The following is an 18,368-nucleotide window of genomic DNA, read 5'->3' as shown; positions in this document are numbered from 1 at the left end:
AGTTGGAAGTAATCGCACTGCCAGGTCACCAATGGAAATGCACATAGAGAGAACTGTGTAGGCCGAGTCGTAGGGGCACAGCGAAGGGGTAACAGAGAAGAAATATGCTATACCTATCTTCAGAAAGTGGGTGAAAGTCTCCTTAGTTTCTCCTCGCCCTTGTATGAAACCTGATAGGCTTCTACAAGCCAAAAACCTCTGGCCACTGGCACAAAGCATCTTATTTCTCATCTTTTTAGGGATGATTCAGTTCCCATTACAGTCCACAGAAAGGCTCCCATCAACTCTAATGGGCACTTGATTATACTCTGATGTCCCAAAATGCATGTGCGCTCACAAGATTTCACAGCACAATACCAGATGCATAACCACCGCACCAGGTGGTTAGCAATCACCTAGGTCTCCAACACTTCAGAAGAATGTTTACAGCAACAACATTTTTACTATATCTTTTATTACATCAATGGCTTGAAAAAATTTTATTTGATGTCAGCAAACATTGGAAATCATAGAAAAATGAATTATGTAGAATTTCACAAATGAATTTAACCCTCACTATAATTCTTCTTACAGTAAAATGATAATTCAAAAACAAAATGTTACTTTTCAGTGGCTAAGCAATTTCATAATGCTATGAACATTCATCACAGTAAGTGTGCTGAATAATAGAAAACAGGCAAAAAAGACATTAAAATATTACTTACAACAGCATTATTACAACATACTTTCTTTAAAATCCCAACGAGTATTTTATCACTTCAAAAGCTATACAGCATTTCCATTATATTTGCAAACTTAACCTTATACATCTTTTAAAATCTTGAAAAACCTCTTTTAAGCAATCTATAAGCAGTTAACAAAATTGATAAAATCTACATAATGGAATACTATACACTCCAGTATAAATTTAATTTTAGGAGAATATGAATGTAAACACTCATTATTATACAACATGCATAGACTATACTGACCTTCCATCTTCTGAACTGTAACTTTCACTGCAATTGTGCTTTACTATCAACAGAAAAAGCTGCATTAATCCAGGGAGTGGCAGAAAAAAGTTATTTGCTTTAGAGCATTGCACAAGATCACTAGATGTCGACTTGCTAAAGACAAGCTGGAGCTAAGAAAATGCAATTTTTCTTTAAAAAAAGTGTGATAAACTGCTCATTTTTAACTTGGACTGTTTTATCCCATACTGGTGTGTTTTTTTTAAACATGTATCACAAAAGCAACCTCTCTCAAAACAGTTCTGCAGTACACTGATTTTAAAGATTTTTCAAAGTCCTTACATTGAACAAATCCAGTGATCAAGTTAGTGTAATGCACTGTTTGGCTCATATTTGGTGTGCAAGAATACCAGAGATTTAGGAAAATAAGACGAAACAAAAAAGGGCACAGTTTAAATTTAAAGTGACAATGAGCATATTTTAATAAGAAATGTTTCAGAATGGTTTGTACAAGAATAATATTTGTCAGGAAATCACTTTAAGAGAAAGAGTTTCACTCTTTTTAGCTATAAAAAATGCTTTTTAGCCAACAATTAAGGGGTCTTCCTGGTTGCAAACTTGTAAAAATACATTAAGAATCAGTTATCTCCATTGGTATTATATTAAATATAACAAGACACAGCCACTTTGGCTGCATAACAGCTATGGCTACTGTGGTCTTAAGCATCTGATTGTACGTTGTTGCTATAATATTAAGCACAACTGAGGCATGTATTTTTCCCTTGGTTATAAGATTATATTACAAAAATCACTGTGTTTCAGACCAGTTAAAACACGAATATTCAAGTAACAAGGTGTTTTAATGGATAAGCAAAAGACTTACCTAGCACTTTACACAACTACATAAAAATTAAATAGAACAAAGGTAATTTGTTTATGCATATGCAATACACTTTTATATCTTTAAGATTTCTACAACTAAAAGTTAAACTATCATTTGTTTTACTGATACCATATTTTGCACAATAACTTATACTTAGGAGAAATAATTTCCCATTTTCCACAAAATATATATAATTATGACATTCACATTGATAGTTTAAGAAAACAAAATTTAAGTGACTCGTATGTTATGCATTAAATCTTTGTGGACCCGTCCAATCAGAATGCAACCAGTAGATGTATCTAAAGCTTGATCCATTAAGAGAGAAAAAGGGTCTTCACATAAACAAGACCCAACTATTTACTTTCCAAAGCCAAAAGGATTTCTTGCATTTAAAAACATAATCATTAAGAGAATGTAAAGGAACCAACAAAGTTAAAATACAGTGCTATTATATTGTACGGATAAGACTACAATAAGACAGCAGTCAACTTAAAAGGAATTAAGACAACTTTTTTCTTCCCAGCATCATACAAATTGTACAGACTGTTTTCCCTTGGGGATGAAGCCAAAACAGAACTTTTCTGACCATAGGATTACCACACTTGAGTAAAGGGACATGGGAGGTTGAAAGGGTCAGACCACTCAAACAGAAGATATTAAGGCAGGTCTGCAATACATACTCTGGTTAGGGTTGTGATTTTTTAAATGGCATTTCTATGCTGGCAAAAGTCCTAGTGTCAGTGCAGTCCTGCCAGCATGAAGGTGCTGTTGCTGGCTGAGCTGCTCTTGTTAGAGGAACTGATTTAAGCCACCTCTGCAGAGAGGATGTTTCTACTGAAACAAGCCACATCTCCACTGAGGCAATGCCTGTAAAGGCCCTGCTGATACATCTGTGTTGGTCAGGCCTAATCTAGACTCTCCACACCCCCTCACGGCAAGGCTGCTAGCTGCATTTATGCAGTGGCAGATCTGATTGAGCTTTTTTTCCCCAACCTGGGCAGGACAGGGACCTCCCCCCACTTGCAGCCTATGCATTCAGAGCAAAGCCTGCAGCTCCTCCAAAAGCATAGAGGGTTTGCATAGGCCCCAGAGGTTGTGCTGCCACAAAGATGATGTTGCTCAATGGATTCAGAGGAAGGGGAGCAAAGCAAGGAAGGGGAGATACTCTTCCCTACTGACCTCAGCCTTCAAGAGCTGCCTCTTGTAGCATTCCTCAGAGAAGACTGCAGAGATACTCCAACATGCATGCTTTCTGGGCTCACCTTCACACTGCTTGACTAGGCTCACATGCTTCTTCAGCTCTGCCTCCCTCCCTCTGCCAAGAGCATAAGCAGTCTTGTTCTTCCAAGCAGCCTCCATGGGAGGCACTGACACAAAATGCTGGTGACAGCAAGTGTTGCAAGCTTCTCTCCCATTTCCAGAGTTACGACTGCAGCTCATGCAGACACCCTCTGGCCAGCTTGAAATTAGCTGCCTGGGTACTGCCACACACAGGTGCTGCTGTCAGCACAATGCACAGCATGGACAAGTTGCTGGTGCATTTATACAGGATCCCGGAGCAGATCTGTAGCCTGGGCCAAGCTCTGTACTGCCCTGCCAACACTTATTGGTATGGAGACGAGGCAAATTAGCTAGCCCCTGGGTGTTTTCCATGAGCTGCAGTCACCCCTTTGCCCTGTAGTCCAGATATGTCCTTAGGCCTTTATTACATGAGAAATGTGCCTTGGTTTAAATTAAACGGGTTTCTAAGATCAAATTAAGTCAGTACTAAAAGGCTGTGGAGCTGCTGTTGTGGTGGTTTACTTCAAGCTTGCTCCTGACTGACAGAAGCAAAAACAAAATACTTCTCTCTCAAGGCAAATATAGTGCCCATGCAGCTCTTTGCACCAGTTTGACTATGGGTATGGGCACGTGAGCAGGTTCTCAGCAGGTTGGCAAGGATGTGAGCTTAAAAGTGCACTAGCTGGTCTGCATTAGCAGCCCATGTACATGCTCCCCCACATCCCCTAGTGAATACAAGGTAGTTTGCTCCTCAGTTCCTGGGACAGGAACAAACCCACATGGCAAGTCCACAAACCTACCCTGTGGAAACTTGGTCATGTGCCCATATCCTGGATCACCTTAAAAATCAATCTTGTGAACTGGTGCCACTTTCTTGTTCAGACAAAGTCTCACATAAGAGGGAGGAATAGACCGTGACACCCTCTGGACCAAGACAGATCAAACTTCTCCAGTTCATTGATCCAGCTTCTCTATAGTCACCCATGACATCTTGCTAAGCTGGAGGGAGGAGGATGAGCAGGTGATCTAGTCAGAATCAACACCCATCAAAACAAGGATTTCCCTGAAGCACAGGTTGTGGGACAACTCAAGAAGCAGCTGAACACGCCTGTGAAAAAGCTGAGGCCCAGGAGGCAGTGGGCATGCCCATCAGAGCTGTGCAACAGGACAAGCACAGCTTAAAGCCCAGTGATGAAGGTTCAGCTATATGTCCTGAGTGTCTGTACTGAGAAAAGCCATTTTTGTACACAGGAAGAGTGGTATGAGTCAAGCCTAAGATGGGCAGCAAGAAGGCACAAGCACAGCCCTACCAGGTGCTGCTATTAAAAAGGAACTGATGACACATATACTGGGTGAGTGAGTCCCAACCATGAAATCTTGGGGGACAACTACTTAAAAAACCAAAAAGCTGGGATTTTATTTATTTATTTATTTTTAAGATAAACCAGGAAAGCAGCCTCAAAGATTCTGGCCTAGCGCACCACTATGTCCTGGCTCAATGCAAATCATAGCTAACAGAAGACTCATGTCCGCTTTTGAAGCTGTGAAGGAAGAGGTTACATGCCATCTCCTTCCACTTCTCCCATCAGTATTAAACTAACCATTCTACAATGCTTTGTGACTAGTGTTATTGTCCCACCTTGCCCTGGGCAAAAAGGTATTGCTACATCTTCTTTTGTTGCCCCCGTGCAAGGGGCTGAGCAGTAAAACACTTTGCTCAGGGCATGAGGCTGTTTCTTTCTCTTCTCCCCAGTACTGGTTTATTCCCTGAGACAGAGCTTCAGAGAACAGCTCCCATTCAACCCATGTGCAGGCTCCCCAGCAGGCCCACAAGCATGGCTCTTAGGAGCAGATTACTGGCAGATTCTGAATCTGTGTGCCCTGAAGATTTGCATATTTTGGTTCAGAAAGTGAAAGTGAGGTGTGCTTTAGAAGGACTGAAATTAGCTTCCAATGAGAGTCATTGCAAAGGTACAGAAAAGTCAACTGTATTTTCTGCACTGGTTTTTCTTGTTTTGGATTAACCGCATTGTCACTTTAGTTGGAAAGGAGGCAAGACTGAAAGAAAGGAGAACAGAAGCTAGTAAGATGGTCCTGCTTCTCCCCTTCATTGCAGCACTCCACAACTGAAATCTAGAGCTCAGGACTCCATATTGTACTCCAATCCCCGTACACCCTCCTGCCAAGACAAGTGACTTGGTGTCTTTGCCTAGTACAGTGCCTCAAAGAAGAACAAGACATTGGAACAGAAAGTGATCTTATGGTAGCCAGATGTAAAAAGGCACATATTCCTGAGAGGAGCAGCACCAGAGAAAGTTGTTTTGACTTAATCCCATGGAAAAAAAATCAGGAAAAATAAAAGTTGTATAGCAGTCTTGTAAATTTACAATGCAAATGCTGAATGCCATGGGTTATACATTGTATCAAACTGTTTCAGGTTATGTATTCCCTTTTACACTAAATAAAAGCCATTAAAATATACAGGAATAAATGCTTAACCCCTTAGTGAGCCTTCTATGAAGGAAGAGCACACTTACACAGCAGAAAGTACTGTACAAACCAGCAGCATGAGTTACTATTTCCAACCTCAGACAGGCCCAACCTCTGAAATAACCTTCCCCGACCACTTTGCACTGCTCAAATCACTTGCTAACATGCCCTGTAATTTCAGGGTGAATAGGATGCCACTGGCAGGTGCACATGACTCTTCTCTATAGAAGGCTCACTAATAATAGTGTCATCATAAGAATAATGATTACATTACACAGAAAGCGGAGATCACAAGGCCATGCAGCAATATGTACTTATACCCTATGGAGAAGACCAAGTATTATAAAGAACTCCTGCAGCGTAGAGCTACTGTGGGGTACTAAGAGAGGAGCTTCTTGCTCTGTGGGCTGGTCAAAATTTACAGACAGGTGGTACTGATTCTAGGAGTCCCCGTGCATAAGCAGGACGTCGATGAAATGGAAGGGCTACCTGGGAGCTTTGAAAGAAAGTGGAGGCAGTATGGAAAAATGCAGGAAAAATTAAGGCAAATGTAGCACAGGACTGGAAGCGTTTGCCTTTTTTTTTCTTTTTTCTTTTTTTGGTAATAGCTGCTTGTCCACAGATATGATGCAGATGGCTGTCTGAGGTTTGCTAATACCTGATATCCTGGATAACACAGTAGTCAACACAAATTGTTCTAGGCCACCACAGCTTCTCATGAAGCAGATGCATATCTGACATCAAGCACCGAAGTAGCCTGGAGAAAGAGAGAAAGGAATTTCAACTTAAAGGTCCATGCGCACACATGCACACGGTGCATATCTAGAACACTGACAGCAAAACAAAGCAAGTGGCCAGGCAACCCTGGCACACAGTAAGGAGTCAGCAGCTTCCCAGTTCTGAGACTTAATGGGATTTGTCAGCAGACTGTAAACAAATAAAGCACTAAGCTCGACATCACGATGGCCTCAGCATCAGTGACTAACCCAAAAACACAAGGGCAGCTGTTCTCCATGAAAACATGATCCCAGGGAAAGCCCTGGAAGTCAGAGCACCGACAGACCTATAAGGAAGGGAGAACAGGTGGGAAACAGGAATCTACTAGGCAGGTACACAGAACAGGCAGACAGGCAGGAGTGTGGACAAAGGTAGATGGGGTCTGAACAAGGCCAACTGAACCTTCTTTTGGGCACTACAGCCTGGGCCTAGAGGCCAGGGCCATGGGGCATAACTATGAACTACTGTACAGGAGGGACAAAGCCCATGCGTGAAAGCGTGATAATTGACTCCTCTGAGGCTAGCCCACAAAGCTGTACAAGAAAGACAGTAAAATGCTCCAGGTCTTTTTCAGACTGAACTCGGGCACTGGATTCAATTGCCTCCGAAGGCAGGAAACACCACTGACTAGATGTTCTGTGAAGCAACATTTCTGGTTAATGTTTGGGGACTTTATGGGCCATAAGTTTCATTGTGAGACACCCTTGGGTCCCTTCCCCTTCTACTGAGGCATGTTGTAAAAAGCAGTTTTCTAAACCCTCTCCAGAAGGTCAGCACTTCCTCCCCTCCAGTCTGACACAGGAAGGCTAGCTTGGCAAGCAAGTAGCAAGGTCAGGCACCAAAGAGCAAGAAGAAAATGGAGTCCGAAGCCAGTGTGTGGTTTCCTGCTGCCCCTATCACTTCCCTTTTACTTCAGAAAATACAATAAGTATCCCAAACTAATTTGCATTGGGTTTGCGGCCAGTTATGAGTGCCCACACAGGAGTGTGCTTTCCATGTTGAACCAAGCAGAGGGGTCTCATTTTTTTAAATAAGCCCTTTGGGGCCTGATGTGCCACTTGAGCAGTATGTCAACACCTGTTCCCCAGAAACGGCTTCATTAAGCACTACAACCCACCAGCCCTTATGAAAGCAGCCAGCAAGACATGTATCTACTGTTCGGTTGTTTCGGTTTTCCCCCTCCTCTCATGGACTTGTCCCACCATGTCATCCCCACTGCTGAGAGGGTTGGCTACATGGCAAGTCCTTTTGGTCAACGAGCTACACAGAACCTAGCACAAGCTGAGCTGCTCCTGGTCTTACTGTACCTCATAATCAGAAACCAATCCTTTCTTGGGAGTCATTCTCCTCAGTGGCTGCCTCCCACCTTCCTCTCCTGGCTTCAAGTGGGCTCTGTGACAACTCCCTTAGTCCCCCCTTCCTGCCTGTCACACCTCCCATCTCCCATGACACGTTCAATCCTTCCTCTCTCAGTTCCAACCTCTCTCCACAAATCCCCTTCCAATTCCTCCTCACTAGCTGGGGAGTGGAAAGTGGCAGGTAACACCATCCTGATCCACTCAACCCTCTTAAAAGTAAGCAGGAAGCCACCGCTTAACACAGCCATTCTCCCTGCCCCCTCACACCACCCCGCTTTTGGGTTTCAAACGGTCATCACCATAACTAGCTCTGGGCTACCATTTCATGCTCCCCACCCCTTAGCAAGCGACAGCCAAGGAGCGCCAGGTCAGCTTGTGTTCCATTTCCTGCTGCATCTAACTCATTTCCAGTCTCCAGTGAGACAATGGGATTCTGTCTTTTAAAGTTAGCTAAGAAAGGGTGAGAGGAGGAAAGGTGCTTGAAGCCAGGATGATTCCCTGAGGGCTCAGGAAAAAAAGGGGCTCAAGTCAGCACCTCAGCCTCTATCCAGTACAGAAATGCCACCGCCATTGAAAAGGTAAATTGTAGACACACCGCATCTGACGCATTAGAGCTGGAGCAAAGGAACAACAGCTGTACATGGGAAGTGAGTTAAGTTACCCAGAAGAACGGTCTTCAAACTCTGGACATTTGCATTTTTGGACACCAATTAATTCATTCAAAAGGCATCTCTAACAATGTCTTGAAGAGTAACTAAGATTGAAATAACAGTGAAGCAGTATTTGCTAGAAGGCTGAAGTGAGCATTTGGTACTGCAAAGAAAAGTCATTCAAGCACAGTAAGAGCAGCAGCAACAAATAGGATATGCAAAGACAACAGGCAGAGAGATCTGCATACAGGGAGGGCTTGAGTTCACCAGGAACCATCATGGCCATTAGTTACATGCACATCCTAGGACAGGATTCAATTATTTATGCCAAGTTCTCTGGTAAGACCTAGCCAAGGGACACCCTAGAGTCCAGAAAGTTGTGTGGCAACTCTAGCTTTGATTTTCCTAGTTCAGAACTGAGTGTATATATAATCATCCAAATGACTTGTTTTATTGTATTCATGTATAACATAATAGAACAGGTTGGTTGAATGCTGTGAAAAATAGCCACCGCAATTTAGGAATTAGTTTATACATCTGAATTTTGCCTTCAAGCTGGAAAATGCGAGCTGCGCTTAAAGTCAGAGATTTACCTCATCTTCCTCTTCTGACATTTTAGTGGAGTTGTCAGGGGATTTTACAGGCTTCTGGTTATTGGTTCCATTTGTCTCGTCTTTGCCATGCTCTGCTTCCCACTCCTGTAGAACTTCATCTATGTTGAAACGACGCCGGTAATTTACAAAAAAGTTTTTCACTTGCACCACAGATTTGTTTCCAATCACATCAGAGATTGCCTGAAAGTCTCGGCCATATTTTCTAATTGCTGAAAACAATAAGAGGAGGATTGCATAAGGCACACAATGACAACAATATGGACCCGAGCCCAAGGCAAGAACCCAAACGTGAACTTCCAAGCAAGCTAAGGGTCTATTCTCTGATAATACCACCAGGAACAAAGGCACAAAGTCGGGAGTGGGAAGGACTGTTGAGAGCAGGTTAACAGAAAGAGCAGGGAGTGAAGGCAGAAACAGGACAGAGTTGTACACAGATGAGTTGTATAGGCTCAGAAGCTAGGAAGCATCAAACCCCTGCAATGCTCTGTAAGTTACATATACAAGGAGTTTGGCAGCGACAGCTGCAGAGCATCATCATGTAAACGCTGGTGAATGACTTCTGTTTGCCCAAATGTACATTGCAAGCTTTATGTCACAGGAATAGATTTTTTCAGTCATTCTGCCTTTGGCAACAAGATAAAATCAACACCACCAGTCTTCAATAGCCACTGAAGGAAAATCCCCTCCCACTTCCCCCCCCAAAATACCGTAAGGGGTTTAACTGTTCACCCGCTGATGTACAAACGGACATCTAGTTTCATACCTTGCACAGCAAGAAGCTGCTCGTCGGTGGTCCAACGTGCATTAAATTTCTGAACGACCTAGATGTCATAAAAAATTAAGTGATTCATTTACCTAAGCAATGGACTTTCACTCGCATCTGAGCTGGCAGTCTTGTACAAATGCAATAAGGAACTAATTGCGAGGCCCAAACAATACCTTCCTTTCAGTCAAAAACACTGTACTACAGTGAGCAATATGTCAGTGCATTGGTGCTATGTTGCTCCTAGGTAACTGTTGTGCTATGGAGTGCCATGTTGACTACATGGTACAGAAAGCATTCCTGCAGGAAGTGCTGTGGATAAGCAGCTGTTGCTGCAAACAAGTATCAGCTGTACTCCTTTTAGCAGTATGGGAAATCCATTCGGTTAACTGTAAAAAGGAACCAATGCTACTGTTAAACAAGAATGAGGCTTGGTCCAGTGGCCTGTACACACAATGGACAGCCAGAAACTCTTCTGTCCTACTCAGTGGTTCTGACCATCAGCTCTCTTCACTGGCCCTGTCAAGTTACTTATGACTGAAATACCACAGGTGACAAGAACCAAAAATTCTATGGTCCTATGAATTTGAGGGAGACCAACAGAAGCTCTGAGCTCCCAGACAGTCAGGCCATTAACATCTCTGCTCAGTCTCCCACAGTGGGCTATCTGCCCTTTCAGAAGAGCGTTATGACAGCACCACCAAAGGAATACATGACAGGTGCAAAGCACCAGCAGCAGTTTAACTACTGACATTGGGAACAAATTCACTACCCACCCAATAAAATAAAGGGTACAATCATCTCTTATATCCACCCTTCTTTCAAAAGCCAAGCCAATATCTTATGGGTTCCTAGGTTAACTAACAGCAGGGAGAGCTCTGACATTCAAACGTGGAGTAAAACTGGTTATTAGGAAATAGACACACAAATGTACACACGCGGCCGTATGTGGAACCGACATCCAAGCCTACCTCTGGAAGCCTGTATTGGTCTATTCCGCCTTCAAGTTTCTCTTTGAGGGCACTATTTGTCTGCTTGATATTCTGAATCTGGGGGAGAAAAATAAATTACTCTCCTTAATGAAGATAAAAATGGTTTCAACCCACCCTGTTCCAGCAGCTGCTGCAAATACCGTATAGGCTCAGAACTGCATCTCTCCCTGCATTCTCTATCTTCCTGAAGATTTATCACTTGTATCATTAACAAAGACAAATGTTGGGGGAAGTTCCTATATCTAAAGAGACTATTTTATTTTGACCCTATGCATTCTGGAAAAGCAACAAAACAAATCCCAGGTCTCTCCAATGCCAAACAAAACACGCCCCTGTTCTCAGTAAGTGATGACTCAAACCTGAAAACTACAGTTCTCATGAAAGTCCGTGAGAAGCTGACAGAGGTTCAGCCCAAAGCAGAACTTCTATCTAGTTTAGAGAAGAGGACCACACACTCAGATTGCCAATGCAGGCAAAAAAGGACTCAACCTGGGAAGTGACTCACTTGGTTCTGACAGGGAAAGAAGAACGTCAAGAGACATTTGCAGTTGGGTAGTTTAAGGCCAATCCTAGGCATGCAAGGGAAGCTTAAACAATATATGCCTGTCATAGCACAGCAGAATATCAACTTAAAAAAAAAAAGAGCTTAAAACAAAACAAAAGATTGAGAGAATTATCCTGGTGCATGTCCGCGAGGGACAGCAGGGGAGATTATGCTCAGGGGCAACCAACATGGGTTCATTAGAGGCAGGTCCTGTCAGACCAACCTGGTGGCCTTCTATGACCAGGTCACAAAATCCTCAGATGCAGGTGTCATGGTGGACATAGTCTTTCTGGACTTTAGGAAGGCCTTTGACACTGTCTCTCACCCCATTCTCATTAAAAAAATTAGGCGACCGTGGTGTTGATGCCTACACAGTCAGATGGATCACTAACTGGCTGGAGGGCCGCACCCAGAGAGTGGTGGTGGACGGGTCATTTTCGACCTGGAGGGATGTGGGCAGTGGGGTCCCGCAGGGCTCGGTCCTCAGGCCCGCGCTGTTCAACATCTTCATCAACGACTTGGACAAGGGGGTAAAAAGCACCCTGGTCAAATTTGCAGATGATACTAAGATGTGGGGAGAAGTGGACATGCTAGAAGGGAGGAATAGGCTGCAATCAGACCTGGACAGGTTACAGGGGTGGGCGGATGAGAACAGGATGGGTTTTAACAATGACAAGTGCAGGGTACTGCACATGGGGAGGAAGAACCAGCAGCATACCTACAGGCCAGGGAACTCCCCTCTTGTCAGTGCAGAGGCAGAAAAGGATCTTGGAGTCAATAGCGATGCCAAAATGAACATGGGCCGGCAGTGTGGGGACACGGTTAGGAAGGCCAACCATACCTTGTCATGCATCCACAGATGCATCTCAGGCAGGTCCAAGGAGGTGATCCTCCCCCTCTATGCGACACGGGTCAGGCCGCAGTTGGAGTACTGCGTCCAGTTCTGGGGCTGCACTTCAGGAGGGATGTGGACAACATGGAGAGGGTCCAAAGGAGGGCCACCCGCATGATCAGGGGGCAGCAGGGCAGGCCCTACGAGGAGAGGCTAAGGGACCTGAACCTGTCCAGCCTCCACAAGAGAAGGCTGAGAGGGGATCTAGTGGTCATTTATAAGCTAGTCAGAGAGGACCAGCAGGCACTGGGAGTCTCCTGTTCCCCAGAGCACTACCAGGAGTGACAAGAAATAATGGTCACAAGCTGGCAGACACTAGATTCAGGCTAGATATCAGGAGGCACTACCTCACGGCTAGAATCTGGAACCAACTTCCAAGCGAAGTGGTGCTGGCTCCTACCCTGGGGGTCTTTAAGAGGAGATTAGATGAACACCTCACCGGGGTCATTTGACCCGAGTACTCTTTCCTGCCATGGCAGGGGGTCAGACTTGATCTGCTCAGGTCCCTTCCAAACCTACCTACTATGAAACTATGAAAAAAAAACCCCACCCAATCTCCCTGTCCCAAGAAGCTAAGCCAGGAAGTGGGCAAAATACAGCCCATGGGGCTGAGCCCTACCTGTGCCCACCTGGGGCAACCTGTGCTGCATTCCCACCTGCACCTGCCAGCCCCAGCCAGTGTGCACAGCTTCCTAGCCACGTTACTCCTGCTGCAGCTGCCTTGATACTGCTCAGCTCCTCCTCCTCCTGCAATACTGTCCCAGGGTGCAGGGCTCCAGGTCCAGGCCATCTTCCACCCACTCTGCCCACCCAACCCAATGAGCAGTCACCTGTGGGTGGCCAAGTGGGTGGAAGAAGACCAAGAGCTGGAGCTCTGTCCTTTGGGGCAGGAGCCACTGGGCTGCAGTTTTCCCTGGGCCTGAAGCAATGCAGCAGGAAGAGGAGGAGGAGCCACTGGAGGTGGCAGGAGCTGAGCAGTTCCCAGGTGGCTGCACTGGGAGCAGCCCTGCCAGAAAAGCTGTGCGTGCTGGCTAGGGCTGGGGCCGGGGCCGGGGCCAGGGCCAGTGGGCACAGGCTGCCCCAGGCAGACCTTACCCCCATCTAGTGTGCTGTGGGGTACAGCTGTAGGCTGGATGGGGGAAGGGCAGAATGCATCTACAACTGCACTGCCAGGGCTAGTTCTGGTGCATTTGTCCCCTGCCCCCACCCCTTCCCTCACCCTGGGCCAGCTCCCAGGACCTGGCCCCCCCTACATGCACTCCCCCTGCCCCCAACACATACAATATAAAAAAGTAAGACTTTGTTGATCCATTATGCAATTGCCTTTATATACACTATTTAAAAAACAAAATCGGGACAAAAAAAATAGTTGTTGAAATAAAATTAAAATGTTACAGTAGATGCCTGATTTTTAGTATATGATTTGTTTTTTACCCATAATTTGTTAAAATTATATCTTCTAAAAGATTGTGTCCCCGGCCCTTGACAGCTCACCAAAACTCATTAAGTGGCCCTCCAGCCAAAATAATTGCCAACCTCTAAGCTAAGCTCTGTACTGACAGGACAGAGCTTTAGGAAGAGACACAAAAGCCGATTAATGGCTACAGCGTGTCAGTGGTGGTGATGGTGGGAGAAGGGAAGCATGCTGCTATTCTTTTGTGGTCTGACTGGCTAGCGCAAAGGTAGCATGGGAAAATAAGAAGAAAGTCTGTAAACCAGGAACTGTAGGGGAAAGGGGTGGGAAGGAGAAGAATGCTATTCAAAGCAAAAGAGGAGTTTTCTGTTCTGTTTTGCTTTAAAAAAAAAAGATCACAAGACAGAGTAGGAGCTAATGAATGTTGTCATGAGAGTCAGCAGCTACTTGCTATAACCTCTCTTGCTGCTCTGTAACCATAAGAGCAGACAATGCTGTGTAGTTATTCACACACCAAGGGTGGCAGCAGATTACTGCATTTACCTGAATCAAAGACGACTTCAAATTTAAGATGACCCCTTAATAACAAGACTCCCTAATTATACATTTGTTGTAATTTTCCATGCGTTGAATCCAATTATTAGAGGGTTATCTTAAATTTGCCCCAATTGCAGATGTGGGGAGAGGGGAGAAGCACTCTGACCCCCACTGCTTAATCCCCCTGCCTTCCACAGTCTGCTCCCCCATCCTATGCTGCCACTTACTGTAATATGGCAGTTCTGGCTTTGGCTCCGGCACCAACTCCAGCCCTTGGGCATGAAGCACACAGTGATTCTGATCCTAGCCCTGGGCTTGGCCAGACAGCAGCAGCAGCTCTGGCCCTGAAGCAGTTCCCCTGCCACTGTAGTCTCCCCCATGCTCAGCACAGCCCAAAGGATCTTCCTCATGCTCCTACCCCTCTTCCACAACACAATCTCCTTCATGACCCCCATCCATGCTGCCCATCCCCTCACCTACCACATTAAAGCCACTGAGCCCCAGCCATACAGTGATACCAGTAGTGACAGCTTCAGCCCCAACTGGTGCCAAAGCATGACCCAGACCAATACTGAAATCCAAAACAAGACTTCCTTCCCCACCACACCTCCTTAGGAGGGGGGCAAGACTGCACAAAATTATGTTATCTTGGATTTGAGTAAATGTGGTAATGAAAGTCACACCATGATGTAGACTATCACTGCCAAGCATCAAATCCCCAAGAACAAATGCAGGTAGTGACTGACAGCAGCCCCTTTTAGGTTATAATTTTAAACACAGCCCTGAATTGTAACCAGATTAACCTGTACCTGTCGCTTTATAGAGACTAATTCCATATCCAGTTGTCTAAGTACAGTAGTAGCCGCAGTTGCATTGGCAGAGACTGCCTCCACGTCCTCTTGAGAAAGAAACATTCCTTTCGGAGGTTTCCTCTTGGCTCTGTTTTTAGCCTGTGTACTGTGCTTCTCCTTCTTCACCTGAGGGAGGGTCTCAGCTGGTGGCACCTGGGAGGTAGGAGACATTTTGTGCATAAATGGTATACAGACAGGAGACACAACAGGCTTTTGGTGAAGTTGCCAAAAGGTGCCTTAGTCAAAGATTCTAAGTCAGTAGGATTTAAGACCCTGTTTCAAAAGAGACTTAAGCCCAGTCATTTAGGTGCTTTCAAATTTTTCCTCTGCTCTTAATTTTTCTGGGGTGAGCGCAGAGAGAGCTGCAGAACAATAGATATTGAGTTCATGCATTCTGATGAGGGCAGCAAGTACACAGGGTGACACTGCATACATATCCTTCTTTCCAGGCACACAGGAATACAGGTTTCTTTCATAATCTCCTCCCACTTCTGGCACAGATGCCTCACTTACAATCAGTTAAATGTTTTTGGCCATTTGTAGAAAAATAGAACAAAACACTCCCCCCCACCTCTCCCCTTCAGAACCAAGGCCCAGTATGTCAATTTAACTCAGTACCAGAAAAAGAAGGAAATTCAACTTATTGGGGGTGGACAAGCACAACAGAAGGGCTTATGGAGGCTTTGATTCTCTCTGTAACTGGGGATGGAGAGAAGAGAGCCAGCCAGCCAGCTTTAAGGCTAAAAGATGACTGAAGTAGCTGCAAAATAATTCTTAAGTCGTTTTAAGGCCTTTTGAACTAGTTTCATTTTCATGTAGAAAGCTGATGAATAGATGTTCCATTAGAACAACACGGTTTTGCCCATGTAGGCAATTCAGACTAGAAAGAATCTGTGGGGAAGGAGTAAACTACACACCACCTCATTTTTCTACAAAGAATTACCTATGCTGTTTATTACATGCAAAGCTACTGTACACTTCCCCCCCCACCCAACAGAGTGCAACCAAATCCCTTTAAACTTGCCACCACTGTGGCCAAAAAGAGGTTAAATCTTGACTTTCAACAAGAACCCTGTATGCAGGATCAATTTATTGTATAGCGATATGTAAACTGCTAAGAACATAAACCAAAAGAATGAGAAGACAGATAAGAGAGGCTCCAACACTGGAAATTCCTGAATTTCCTCATTTCCAAGTTAAAAGTGAAAGTTGCAAGTCTAGTTAGTGCCACATCTTTTTCCCGCCTTGCAATGACTTGTACTTTCCCTGTCATTTTCAGTGTCTTGCTAGCAAACAATTATCTTTAAACCTAAGATTCACATGTGCACTCAGCTATGCCTTAAACCAACAAGGGGCTGAGAACCAGCCCAAACAATTGCCCCCTTGGTAGGGGGAGTGCAAGACCAGCAAAAACATACTGTGAGCAAAGTTTTACCAATGGAAGGAGGAGTGAAAATTTCAGATTCTGTTCCCACAGCTGGAGCTTTAATGACCGAATCAGGTAAATTATTCAGAGTGGATTAGAGGTTTCAGGTTTGTGAGCATTTCATCTACATACAGAAATTCATAGGCCTAGGACATAATCCAGTGAAACCGAGTCAAGCTGCAGGATGACAACACCAAGCACCTGCAGCATGAATATCCCAGCCACCTAAATAGTAAGTGTGTATTGCTTTGTAAATGAAAACAACTTCAAATGGTTATTTTACCAAGTTCAAAGAGCATCTGTTCTATGGTACAGATGGGGAGTCAGGTTTCTAGCAGAATAGCTTTTGACTGGGCCTTGAGGCACTTGGAGTTAAGATATTATGCAGGCTTCGAGAACTTAAAAAAAAACATCTAACCTGTCTGGAAAGCTGCTGCCTTGTGGCTGCAGGTATCTCTTAGTGGAATTAAAATCAACTCAAGAAAACCAGAGAGAATTTGAATATAGATAAATAGAGGAGTGTTGCCAATCTCTGTGTTTACATGTTGCCATTGGTGTACATGGCACTTCAGGCACATAACAAGGTCCCTACCCTAGATCTGAGGATTTAAATACAACTATTTCACCTTTTTGCTGCACCTCAGACAGCAAAAAGCAAAGAAAAACAATAAAAGGGGCATTTCCAAGAACAAGTGACTCAGGGGGGAGGGAAGCTGCCCTGTACTGTACTATGAAGTCATGATTGGAGGAAATCGTGTGCACTACACATTTGCACTAAAACTGAAAATATAAAAAAGGAAGATACCCCTCAAGTGATCCCCAAAAGAGGAAACTCCAAGATCAAGAGCTGACTGAGGATGGAGAAATCCCAGTATTATCTAACAGGTCACAGTGATCCCTTGAGTCTCAGAGATCACAAAGATCATCAGGGAAGGGGTGGGGGCAGGAGAGAGGGTTTGAGGTTTAATTAAAGGGACAAACTTAGGGTAGCCAAGCACCACTGCAATTAGAAAAACCAGACCAATTCATTAAAGAGGATTGTAATGCTGCAGCGAGAATGTGCCCCCCTGCTGCATTCTTCTCCTCTCGTGAGAAATTTGGGATTCAATCAGCCTCAGGCTCAAGTACTGCAATATCAAACCTAATTAACTCTGCACAGGCTATGCAGATTGCCAGCTTCATTTTATTCTCCTGTATGATCACTGTCCAGTAGAGCCCTCAGAAAGCATCCTGCCATTACAAACATTGAGTGACTGAAGGTGGTCAGTGACTTGGGGTGGCTTTTAAGTTTGGAGGGGGAAGGCAGAGGGAAAGAACAATGGCATAGATCAGCAAATTTAAGGGAGCAGAAAATAGTTGATATATGTAATCCTATATACAGAACTTTAGTACTAAGGGCCTTGAAGTAAAAAATTGCAACCATCTGTTCCCTCTTATAGTGCCTGCAGATACAAATTAACTCCGACTTTCACCAGGCACTCCTAAATCTACAGATCACTACCATTCTCTCTTGTACCGCACAGCCATAACGAGTCGGCACTTTGGGGTGGGAGAGTGGAAACAGAGTGACTGGATACATGGTCGCAAATGCATAGCATCTCAATGCAATGTCAGTTTGAAATCTTAAGTCACTGTATTGTCTTGAACAAAGCTTGAATTTCTTGTTATTTATTATTTATGACACAGACAATATAGAAGAGACTCAGAGACCAATACAACTGCAAATGGTATGAAATAAAATGAAATGTCATTGGGTGTCTATTTATCTCGAAGTACCATAACAAACTACCAGTCTTCTGCATTGCGCTAACTGTACTTAAAAGGTTTCAAGAGGTTTATTACAGGGATGAGGGGATTTCTGTCCACTTAAGCAATTTATTTCTTTTTTAAAAATGTAATGCTGTGCCCAGCATTCATAGGAACCATTAGAAGAGTAAGAGTGT

General features: G+C 44.3%; 1 protein-coding gene across 2 annotated transcripts in view; it reads right to left on the bottom strand.

Annotated features, from left to right (window-relative positions):
- Window positions 1–433: 433 nt before the first annotated feature.
- RCOR1 (REST corepressor 1) overlaps window positions 434–18,368 on the bottom strand; it is a 110,117-nt gene continuing 92,182 nt past the window's right edge. For both annotated transcript variants that reach the window (XM_059723249.1, XM_059723248.1), the window contains 5 exons: window positions 14,958–15,152; window positions 10,741–10,818; window positions 9,770–9,827; window positions 8,986–9,215; window positions 434–6,364 (listed from right to left, as the gene is read on the bottom strand). In XM_059723249.1, the coding sequence (XP_059579232.1) occupies window positions 6,323–6,364; window positions 8,986–9,215; window positions 9,770–9,827; window positions 10,741–10,818; window positions 14,958–15,152 (603 nt within the window). In that variant the 3' untranslated portion in view covers window positions 434–6,322. The remainder of the gene's footprint in view (window positions 6,365–8,985; window positions 9,216–9,769; window positions 9,828–10,740; window positions 10,819–14,957; window positions 15,153–18,368) is intronic.

Source organism: Alligator mississippiensis, chromosome 2, assembly GCF_030867095.1.
Source record: "Alligator mississippiensis isolate rAllMis1 chromosome 2, rAllMis1, whole genome shotgun sequence".
NCBI lineage: Eukaryota > Metazoa > Chordata > Crocodylia > Alligatoridae > Alligator > Alligator mississippiensis.
This window is presented reverse-complemented; position numbering and strand designations above follow the sequence as displayed.